The 12,268-nt window shown below is 42.8% G+C and overlaps 1 protein-coding gene across 1 annotated transcript in view; it reads left to right on the plus strand.

Moving 5' to 3' along the window:
• Positions 1-8,503, plus strand: part of tmem121ab (transmembrane protein 121Ab) — a 60,968-nt gene extending 52,465 nt beyond the window's left edge. Inside the window, exon 2 of the mRNA XM_080883462.1 lies at positions 5,710-8,503. Within this exon, the coding sequence (XP_080739588.1) occupies positions 6,538-7,482 (945 nt within the window). The 5' untranslated portion in view covers positions 5,710-6,537 and the 3' untranslated portion in view covers positions 7,483-8,503. The remainder of the gene's footprint in view (positions 1-5,709) is intronic.
• The last annotated feature ends 3,765 nt before the right edge of the window (positions 8,504-12,268 follow it).

Genomic DNA, 12,268 nt, shown 5'->3' on the forward strand with positions numbered 1-12,268 from the left:
TATTCGATCAGTGTGTGGTTACCGAACATTGTGAAGCTGTGAAATACGGGATAAAGGTGTGACCTAGAGATTGCAATCCTTTCAGCAGCCTTTCAGGCAAGAAAAGATGGAGTTTTCTGAGAGCTTTCGTGCGTTTGCACGTGCTCACTCACATACACAGTGCATGTGTGTTAAGTTACTGTGTGTGTGCACAAGCATTTGTTCAGCTGAGCTGTGCTGAGCTGTACCCTGTGTACTGAGAAAATTCAAAGCAATCTGCTATCTCTCCTCAACCTAGCCAAGCGCTGACTGTAACACAAAGGACAGCGCAGAACACCTGCTGAGATGATGGAGATGGCTTGCAGCCAAGACAGCATATGGGTCTCATTCTGGTCCTAATGAAGACAACCTGACATAAATATCGGACAAAACGGCCCACTCTCGAGACCTGCGCTGTCCCACTGCAACGTTGCTGACATCGACGTAAACATTTGATCATCCTTGAGGTTTTGAGGCAGGAGGAAGCATGGAGAGACAACGACACTGGCAGTGTAATGCGATATGTTTAATGCATAACAATACAGTTTCCAAAAAGCATAAACAGCTCAGTGTTCTTTGAAACCTACAGGTAAGGGAGAACGCCATCCACTGTCGCAGGATGAAATGTTTTTGCTGCTGTAAACAAGTGCAAGCCCACAACCTTTACTGAGTGTATGAAGTGTCAGAACACCTCAGTGTTAAAAGAGAAGCTTCTCGGAGCTTGAAAGACTTTACTTTTCTCAAGCTCTGAATCTGTGTCAAAAAAAAGACAAACATCAATCCAGCAGGAACATGGGTAATTAAGTGAAGTCAGAGCTTGAAAAGGTTCTGTTTTCAGGCTCATTTTCAAAAGCAGCACCTGCACACTACACCATTTAAAACGAGTATAGGGTTTTGAATTGATTTTTTCTTCTGTTTTGTTTTTTTCCACATGGTAGAGAGTGAAAGAATCCTGTGCCAAAGTGCTGTTCTTGCAGCTGCACTGCCCTGTTCTTTGGCTTAAACTGACCTCCTTCACTGATTTTTAGGACAAACAGAACAGCAAAGCAAACATGTCACTTGATGCCCCAACCTCTGGTCCTGTTGTGATCAGTGTGGACGTCTGCAGCCAGTCAGAGAGGCTAACTGTTAAAATAACTGCCTGACAAGGAAGCTCTGGCTGTTTAGAGAGATAATGGCCTGGACCACAGACACAATAATAGCCTCCCTCTGTGAAGAAATGTTGTCCTGCCAGTTCACAGCCCCCCGTGGTGCCTATTTATAGTAAACCATAATTAATACGCAGTATAATTGAAGCCTCTGAGTAGAGCTGAAACATACAGACTCCTATAAATAGAGGCTCCCTGCGCCAAAGGGAGGGGAGGAAAAAGTCATGCAGAGATGTGAAATCGCAGCTGTCAAATCTCATATCAGTGGACATTTCTTTTCTTTTTTTTCTAATTCAGCGTTAACTAATCTTCAGCCTTGAGAAATACATTATAATTCTGAACGGAATATGCTAAGCAGAGCAGTGCGCCTCTGTCATCACTTCACGCAGACAAAGAGATTTTTTCACAGTCTGTGGCAGATGGGATTAATAATAATCTAATATTGTCAAAGTTCATCAGCTTCCTGCTTCGTAGGGCGCACCAGCAGCAACGAATCACAGCGATGACATCTTGGGATCCATGTTTCGCAGCTCAAGTCATAATTCCTCCAAGGTTCAAACCATCCAATTTGGCACTCTCATATTATCACTCCGGCCGTAATCCGTTCATTAGCGAAACAATCTCAAAGTCTTTTTTGATAATTAATGGCATTTAAATGATGATTCGATGTACGGTATATGTGGAAGCAGTCTTCCTTATAGCATGTTAATGATCCACAGCATTCTGCTAATCAGTCAATTAATCACCATCTTATGAATTTAATCTCTTACTTAGGCCCTGTTCTACATAATGGGTTTTAAACATTCAAATCCATGCTTGGATTACAAATGAGGCGCACTCTGGTACCGTGCACTCAAACTGGGCTTCCACTGGCAGTCCTTGATTTGACATGTTATTAGATAACATGTTGTTTTTGTATTCTTCAACGAAATGGGGGTATAACCCAGTGCACCCTTTTAAATTCTTGCAGGGGTGCCATTAAAGCTGTATTTTTCTGTATGTGCTTTTAGGGTGTACACGGTGCAGTTCATGTTTTCTAAAGGGGGTATTTTCTGATGAAAAACAACCTCTCTGCAATCTTTGGATCTCATTCAAAAAGCTCAAAAGCCCATTTTTGCTTTAGTGATTTCACACAGCGGGTGTGAAAACAAGCTCATGTTTATTTATGTCATACTTAAATCTCTCATATCAAGAGCACAGTTAGTCAAACTAGGAGTAAAATCCCAGTTTCTAAATTACAATAGTAAAGTCCACAGTGGTGGATCACTTTTAATGCATGTCTCGATTGGCTTTTTGCAAAGAAGGTAATCAATATCACTAAAAGGCTTGCCATTGTTTTGCTAAAGTGGTCAGAAAGTGGCTTGGGCAGGAAATTTAGGCTTTGACTTTCCATTTTTGTTAGAAACACAGTTGACATATTTGAGGTTGGAGTATTTCTTGTTTTAGTGTTTTTCCAATTTTGGTTCTACTTTCAAAGGCAAACTTTTATTTAAAAAAAAGACAGTTTAAGAGTGGCTGTTGAAAGCACTGCTTTTACTAACTATTTTATATCATGTAGGCTGTGTGAAGGGCAAAGGCAGTACCCAAATGCAGGACTCAGAATAACATTACCAAAACAAAGAAAATCAAACCTTCAGCTCAACAAGGACCACATACTGCAAGTGAGGACACAACCAGGAGGGACAACATAACAAAGAGGAAAGGAAGACTTAGAGAATATATACATACTAGGTAATTAGGGAAATGGGAAAACAAACACTGAGACTAAGACATAAGAATTTGACAGAACTAAACAGGGGCATGACTGGAGAGACAGAGACATAAACGAACAGGGAGACTTTTCACAGGAGACGCTGAGGACAAGACACAGAGACAAAACTAGGGCACGAAAAGAAATTAACATAATCAAATATGAAACCATCAACTAGAAATATAAATAACAAAACTCTGAGGCACTAGGAGAGTACATCATAGACAGAAGGTCACGGGACTCAAACATAAACCGTAAAGACCTATGATAGAACATGTGCACAGAACTATAATACAACGATAATTAAAAATGAGAAAGACCTAGAAAAAACTCAAACTCAAAACACTTGGTCAATAACTCAGGGACCATGACATTTTCATAATGATTTACTAATGCATTATACACTCAAGTTGCTATTTGTGTTAACGAGCAGTTGAACAACCCACTACCACCTCTTAAACTGCTCATAAACCCAATAATCAGGTGGCTGTGGGAGAGCGAGTCATCTACTAATTGCAAGGTTTGTGGGTCAGTCCTCTGGCTTCTCCAGTCTACATGCCCAAGTATCCTTGGCCAAGATGCTGAACCCCAAGTTCCTCCTGATTTGTTCATCAGAGTGTGACTATTGTAGATAGAAAGCACTTGGAGAAAAAGTGGCTGTATGAGTGTGTGTGAATGAGACATGTTGTATGGAAGCACTTTGAGTGCTTAAGTAGAGTAGGAAAGTCCTACTTACCATTTACATCTAATCAGTCAGCTCAGTACTTTAAGGATGTAGTAATGCTTTAGATGAGTTGCTAAAGTTCAGAGCATTAGATGATTTATGTGACTTCAAACGTGGCATGGTTGTTGGTGCCAGACTGGCTGCTGTTGTAATGCAATTTTCCTGCCTCCGCATTCACCAAATCTCAATCCAAAGGCATACCTTAGGGATTTGGTGAGATGGGAAATTCACATCATATGCAGCTTACAAATGAGCAGCATTTGTGTGATACTATCATGTCAATATGGAGCAAAATCTGCGAGGAATTGTTCTGGCACTTTATTGAATGAATGTCAGAAGAATTAAGATGGTACTGAAGGCTTGAAGTGTGTAGTACCAAAGAATATATATGACCCAACAACTTTTAGGTGTCCAGATTTGGGAGAATACTAAACAAACCAGACAAAACCTACTCATCAATAACATAGTAAAGTATATAACTGAAGACCTAATGACTGAGAACATGAGAATTCATCAGTTCACGTATTACTTCTTTATAACAACAGAAAAGAAAAACAATCAGTATCGGCTGGTACAATCTTTTTCATTTCTATGTTATTTTTTTATTATATTGACATTTGTTGAAAATTGAATGATGCAAAGTAAAATCACACCAGTTGTGTTTTCTGTTTTCCTGACAATAACAGGATATTTTCCACACTGCAGAAATTTTGAGTTAGACTTGCGTTAGCCAAACAACTTTTGTTTGTACGAGCAGCACATATTGAATGTTGCAGTCGTCTTGATTTGAAGCATGCTTGGGCTGACAGAAACACTAATGTGATTTATGTGCGTTCTGCCTGAAGGATCCGGTGACAGGAGTAGGCAGAAATGAACAGAACAGAGCGACAGATAAACACTAGTTCCCGCTCAATGTGAAACTCGACAAACTCAAACTGATTGAGACGTTTCTGCTCAATTAGCACATTTCACTTTCTTTTCTCAAACCTCGATTTTTCCTTTTTTTCTCTTTTCTCCACGCTAATATTTAGACTTGTTGAGTTATTTATGGATGAGGTCAGTGCAGAAGTTAAGCTCCTGCTGGCTAGTTAAGTGCTTGGCATCTGTTTTTTTTTTTTTTTTTTTTTTTTTTTTTTTTTTTTATTAATTTTTTTTATTTTTCACAGATGAACACACAGCCTCCCCAAACCGAACCTGTCACACGCTCCGACACACACATCAGCTCAAATATTAAACAGGTCAAAACAGAAACACCTTGAAACATCATTCAGCAAAAAAAACAGAGTGTGAAGAGTAATTGTAACTGGAGCTTAAACTGAAGGTAAAATGAAACATGGACAGGGTTATTATTATCAATATCATTCATGATGCACTTTTTTTACACAGAGAACGCATGAATGATAGCTGAAATCTGTTCTGCAGTCACTGAAACAAAAGTCACCATAGCCGCTAAAAAAATCCTGCTGCATACATGCTGCAATCGCACTTTCCTCGTTTCCTTGAAACTGCACCGAACTGACTCAGTATATGTGCAGGAAATGAACTCTTTGCCGTCGTTTATCCCATTTACCCTTGCCTAGGAAGAAAATGCAGTGCCAAGCAATGTTTAAAAAAAAAGAAATAAATGAATGGGGGGGAAAAATGAAAGAAAGAGGCGTAGAGCAGTTAGCTACTGTGTGTGACTTTAAAATTGGCTTCTACAAGTTTCTGTAATAAATCCTCTATTAATTTAGCTCCAGAATTAAACTACAGGGTATTATGGCCCCAAATATGCTGAATATATTAACATTTCCACGGAAGCATATTAAGTCGTGCAACCAGATGTCATGTGAGATATCACAAACAATAGAGAGGAAATAACATCCTGAAGCAGTTTTACATGTGCAATATGCTCTGTCCCATCAATAGTGAAACGGGCTATATTTGAGCCAAGCTGACACATTACTTGGCTCCTCATATGTGGAAGGCCGTTGGCAATGAAACTGTGTTATATGGCCCAGTAGTGCTGACAGGTTTCTTTCTCCTTCTCCTCTACCCCCCCACCCCCTCTTTATTTCTTCCTCCTTTAGGCTTTGGAGAGGCCGGCACGTGGCAAGAAGAGGAGGGGGTAGGATGGATCTTCAGCCCGGTGTAAGAGCCTCCCCCCGGGGAAGCCGGCGTCAGACGCAAGACCTCACGGGCCGTTGACCTGCTGTCTCCGTGATTTATGGCGGCTGGGGGCCTCTGGCCACTGCAGACTCCTCTCCTCTCTCTCCTCCACTTCCCTTCACGCACACTGCAGGACCGCAAGGAGCCACACACACTGCACCACCGTCCACAGGAGCATTCAAAAAGGGATTCCTTGCACATGCCAAGCTGCACCACAAGCGTGCATATATCCACTGCATACAAAAATAAACACCCCCATAAACATTCCTACACTGCGGCACCGTGCCCCGCCATCCAGTCACATGTCCATTAGACAAAGCCTGCTCTCAGAGTCGGCTCCATTTGACGGCGTGTGGATTACGATCAGTTATGGTGTGTCAGCTGTGGAGCCCTTGGTGTAGCTACTGCTCAGGGGCAGAGTTGGATCAATGGAAGTGCGTTGAGTAACGAGGAGATGTCCCTGTTTTCGCGTGGTCTGAGAGCAATCAGCAGTTAGCGTCGTACCCCACACAGAGCTCTGCTTCTACGCTGCAATAATCATCGTCCTCTATGGACTATTAGTGCAGTGACTTATTTTATTATGAAATAAACTGTAGCAGGACATCTGCTCCTGTGCACACAACATCTGTCAGAGCACCTTAAATACCATTTTTCCCCCTCCAGCCTTAAAGGTTTGGAGTGTCCAGATTACTTTATTTTTATTTTCACAAGCTGTGGCCTGACAGTGAGAGCCAAGAGGTGCCCTCGCCATGGTGTTGCCACCCCCAGACAAACGCCACGTTTGCCTGACCACCATCGTCATCATGACCAGCATGGCCTTCATGGATGCCTACCTGGTGGAGCAGAACCAGGGTCCCAGGAAAATCGGTGTGTGCATAATAGTGCTAGTCGGGGATGTGTGCTTTCTCATAGTACTACGATATGTGGCAGTTTGGGTCGGTGCTGAGGTGCGCACCGCCCGACGAGGATACGCCATGATCCTGTGGTTTCTGTACATCTTTGTGCTGGAGATCAAACTCTACTTTGTCTTCCAGAATTGCAAGGCTGACAGGAAAAGTCTGGAGACAGTAGCACGGAAAGCATTGACGTTACTATTATCCGTGTGTGTGCCTGGGTTATACTTAGTTTTAGTGGCTCTGGATAGCATGGAATATGTGAGAACTTTCCGAAAGAAGGAGGACATGAGGAGTCGTCTCTTCTGGGTGGCTCTGGATCTTCTGGACCTGCTAGATATCCAAGCTAACCTGTGGGAGCCCCAGCGGACAGGCCTGCCCATCTGGGCTGAGGGCCTGATGTTCTTCTACTGCTACATCCTGCTGCTTATTCTGCCCTGTGTGTCGCTCAGTGAAATCAGCATGCAAGGGGAGCACATGTCACCCCAGAAAATGATGCTGTACCCAGTCCTAAGCCTGGTCACCATTAACGTGGTCACTATCCTAATACGTGGTGTAAACATGGTGTTGTTTCAGGACAGTCGGGTCTCCACAATCTTCGTCGGGAAGAACGTGGTGGCCATCGCGACCAAGGCCTCCACCTTCCTGGAGTATCGCAGACAGGTGAAAGAGTTCCCCCACCCACAGAATGCAATGGCACTAGAGCTGCAGCAGAACTCAGTCAGCCACACACAGCCACTGCCCAACGCCACCAGTTTGCCACACGAACCCTCACCGGCGCAGGATGTCATCGACACATGACCGCCAGCGCTAGACTCAGCAACAGTACAAAATAAGTGAAAGCTCTAGGAGTGGAGGACAGAGAATAGAGAAATCAGCTGCATGACAGGATGATATTCTGCTCTTGTCAAGCCCACACGAACTGCTGTGAAACCATAAAAGAGATTTCTAGCATCACCTGCCTGTCAGAATATACTGTAAACCTACACTTGACTGAGTGCAGCGAGCAGACTTTTCAAGTCAAAACAAAAGTTTTTATCGTGCTGTTGTGTTTTTAATTGTCTCAAATGTTTTAAAAGTTCAAACTTTATTTAGAGACAATCTCCACAAGGCTCTGACCAGTGACATTAAGTCGTGTAAAATGGACAGCTGGTTCCCCTTCAGTGAGTATCTTGCATTTTTTTTTTTAAAGGTCACTTTTATGACAGTGCATCTGTGGCATTTCCTTTGAATTCCAGCACCAAAGGACATACCACTCAGCGTGAAGCACTGATGGAAAAGAGGAGCAGAGAGTGACAAGGGTCATTCATGAGAGGCGATCTGTTCTGGCTATCTGTGCTAGAGCAAGGTTGATGGCTTCTATGTTTGGGTCTGTTGAGGAAGGTTCTCTGTGGGAAATGCTACAGACCAAAAGTCTGATCAAAGCACCGGTGCAAATCACTATACCATCCACTGCAGGCATCCCAGAGTGCGTTAAAGTGAAACGATATGTGTTTGTGTGCATGCGTGCACGCGAGAGTGTGTATGTCTGAAGGGCTTGCGTGTTGACCATGGGAGGTTTAGCCTATTTCAAGCTGTTTTGGAGCAGATGAAAGTGTTTGATGGGTGTGACGAACTGCAAATGAAACAAAAACATGTAGATGTCAGAAGCGAAATAAGATGATGGGGGAAAGATACTCCTTGTTTCCTGTACTGTACATTCCTTTAAAACTATCTCAAGCCTTGAGAATCCCAAGTATGCCTCACAAGAGAATTGACAAACATAAAGAAATAAAATAACACAGAAAAAAGACATTTCAGATGTTATTCAGTTCATTATTATTATTATTATTATTATTATTATTATTATTATTATTATTATGTACATTCTTTACATGTTGGAGGTCAATGATGTTTTAATAAAAGTAGAAATTAATAATAACAAGATGGTGGTTTCTTTATTCGGTGCTGAGTATAATTAAATAAATATAGGGTTTTTTTATTCAGTTAAAGATTATTTGGTGCTTGTGTTATATTTTGAGAGCAACAGCTTCCTAACATCAACATATTTTTCACAAAACAATCCACACAGCACATAAATATTTAGACTGTGCAGCCTTTTTCTGGGATCTTGGAGCATTTTGTCCCTAAGGCTACCAATTTTGGGGGAATGCAGTCAATGAATTTATTCTCAAAATGTGATAATAATGTATGAACCTTTTGTCGGTTTCGCTCTTTTCCTCCCAGTTCTCATTATCACCTTCCAGCTTTTTTTTTAATTTGTTTTGTTCTATTACCAGTTATCACCTCTGTATTGACCGGGTATCAGTTATCAAACAAAACTTTTTTCAGCCAATGAGAAGCCTTCGTGTCTCCATAGAGACTTGTATCAAAGGATCGGGGTGTTTCAGAAGAAGGTGGAGAGGTCAGCCACATGAGGAGATTCATTTTTTACCGTCATCAGGTCATCTAACTTCTGTTAACTGCTGATCTCAGCTCAAAGGGACACACTCTCAGACGCTGAGTGGCCCAACTCAATTAACGATAACTGTCATCCGCAGAGTCGCAAAGAGACTGAATGGCATTTTCTTCTTACAGTTTTCAGAAAAAAGGTGAGAGTCTGCGTAAAATGTTAATAAAAAGGAATACATGGTTTTGCAAAGTAATTAAACTTAATTGACGGCAACATGTTGAAAATGTTGAAACTAAGAAATCGTAATGCTCTCTGATTTTTTTATGCCAGCAAAAAAGTCAGTGCAAGGACATGTTTGCCACTGTGTTGCATCACCTCTTCTGCTAACAACACTCTGGTAAGCGTCTGGGAACTGACGAAACCAATTGCTATAGTTTTTAAAAGCAAAATGGTTTCCCATTCTTGCTTGATGTCGAATTTCAGCCACTTCTTTTGTCATATTGTTTTATTCCATGATGCATAATAGATTTTTTTAATTTAAAAAAACATACTTATTCCATACCCAGTTCTCAAATTGTCCTTTGCGTAGGTAGTCAAATGAAATCAAAATCAAATCACTTTTATTGTCACATCACATGTGCAGGTACATTGGTACAGCACATGTGAGCGAAATTCTTGTGTGCGAGCTTCACAAGCAACAGAGTTGTGCAAAATACAATAATGTAAACAAGCAAAATACAAGAATGGCTACATCTGAAACTAATAAATATATGTACAATATATAATAGTATATGCATTTCTGATTTCTGGATGTGTATACTAAATATTTTTCTACGTGTGTGTGTGTGTGTGTGTGTGTGTGTGTGTGTGTGTGTGTGTGTGTGTGTGTGTGTGTGTGTGTGTACACATATTTTACAAATTAAATAGAGTAAACAATAAGTAGAATATTTAAAATAAATAAAATAAAATATACAGAGTGAGACATGTGCAAAACAGTGGCATTACTGTACAGTATGGAGTGCATAATGTTAAAGTTCCAGTAGTGAAGCTGAGGTGTCTATGAAGTGTTCAGCAGTCTGATGGCCTGATGGAAAAAGCGGTCTCTCAGTCTGCTGGTACTGCTGCAGAACCTCCTTCCTTTTTTTTTTTTTTTTTGCCTGTCCCATTTGGTTCTTTAGCCATCAGAATTGTTGTCTGAAGACCAACAAGGATACCCAATGGATTTACTTTGCCAAATGGATCATCGTGGCATTGCCGTATTGGTCCATTTGGTCGATCTTTGTTTTTATTATTTATTATATTTTATTTTCAGATGTTACAGACATGAGTGAGGGATAGGAAAGGGAGAAAGAAAGAGGAAGGAAAGGAAAAACAGAAGGGGAGAGGGACAGTGAGAAAGGGGGGGAGAAAAAAAATAAAAATCTCCTGGATCACCTGTTGAGAGAAGAATAGAAAACAAGCAAAAAAAGACAAAGCAACATACTAAACACAACACCATCGCATTAATCTAGCTAAGTGTAAACAGCAGTAAATACTAAATATTCAATGTTGTTGTGCAGCACGCAGGACAGATGTGCTTCGAAGTAGCAGCCAAGAAAGGTATAATTTGGGTCTACGAGCAGTGAACACCCGTGTGCATACCTGTGTGGATCAGCGCGCTTGCATTCCAAAGGTTTCTCCATGTAATGATCTGCTAGGGAGTGTGTGGGGGGGCCACAGCCCCGTCCTCCGGGGTGTGAAGCGGGTATGGAGGAGATCAAAACTCCAGACATCCAGAGGCCCCCAGAACACAAGAGACCATGGAAGACCAACAGAGGGGCAGCCGCGCCACTGTTCCAGTAAGAGCTGAGGAGAGTCCCAGATGAGGGCTCGCCCAGCAGCCGCGGAGCAGAAGTCAGGGGGAGTTGCAGTGACGTGCCCATGAGCTCCGCCGGCCCCCAGCTGTGCCTGAGTGACCGAGCCCCAGGCCGAGAGGCCGGGGGCACCCCACCTCCGAAGGGGCCCAGAGGTGGCGTCTGATACCCAACCTGACATATAGACACAGACATACAGGCACACACAGACACAAACATCCATTCCCCCTCCCCCATGCTTTCTACGTGTGTGTGTGTGTGTGTGTGTGTGTGTGTGTGTGTGTGTGTGTGTGTGTGTGTACACATATTTTACAAATTAAATAGAGTAAACAATAAGTAGAATATTTAAAATAAATAAAATAAAATATACAGAGTGAGACATGTGCAAAACAGTGGCATTACTGTACAGTATGGAGTGCATAATGTTAAAGTTCCAGTAGTGAAGCTGAGGTGTCTATGAAGTGTTCAGCAGTCTGATGGCCTGATGGAAAAAGCTGTCTCTCAGTCTGCTGGTACGGGACCGGATGCTGCAGAACCTCCTTCCTGATGGAAGTAGTCTGAACAGTTTATGGCTGGGGTGACTGGAGTCCTTGATGATCCTCCCCGCTTTCCTCAGGCACCGCTTCCTGTAGATGTCTTGGAGGGAGGGAAGCTCACCTCCAATTATCCGTTCAGAGCACCGCACTACTCGCTGGAGAGCTTTGCAGTTGTAGGCGGTGCTGTTGCCATATCAGGTGGTGATGCATCCAGTGAGGATGCTCTCAATGGCACAGTGATAGAAGGTCCTGAGGATGCGGGGGCTCATGCCGAATCTTTTCAGTCTCCTGAGAAAGAAGAGGTGCTGCTGCGCCTTCTTCACTGTTTTGTTTGTGTGTACTGACCACGTAAGATCCTCAGCCAGGTGTACGCCAAGGAACCGGAAGCTGCTCACTCTCTCCACAGCAGCGCCGCTGATGGTGATGGGGGTGTGTACTTCTCTGCACCTCCGGAAGTCCACTATCAACTCCTTTGTCTTTGCGACGTTGAGGGTGAGATGGTTGTCTTGACACCAGTGGGTCAGGGCGCTGACCTCCTCCCTGTAAGCCGTCTCATCACCGTTGGTGATAAGACCCACCACTGTAGTGTCGTCCGCAAACTTCACAATGATGTTGGAGCTGTTAGTGGCTGTGCAGTCGTAGGTGTAGAGTGAGTACAGGAGAGGGCTCAGTACACACCCCTGTGGAGCACCAGTGTTCAGTGTGATGGGGGATGAGGTGATGCTGCCCAGTCTGACCACTTGGCGTCTGTCAGACAGGAAGCTAAGGATCCAGCTGCAGAGGGAGCTGCTCAGTCCTAGATCCTG

This window comes from Rhamphochromis sp. 'chilingali', assembly GCF_963969265.1.
Source record: "Rhamphochromis sp. 'chilingali' genome assembly, chromosome: 5".
Taxonomy (NCBI): domain Eukaryota; kingdom Metazoa; phylum Chordata; class Actinopteri; order Cichliformes; family Cichlidae; genus Rhamphochromis; species Rhamphochromis sp. 'chilingali'.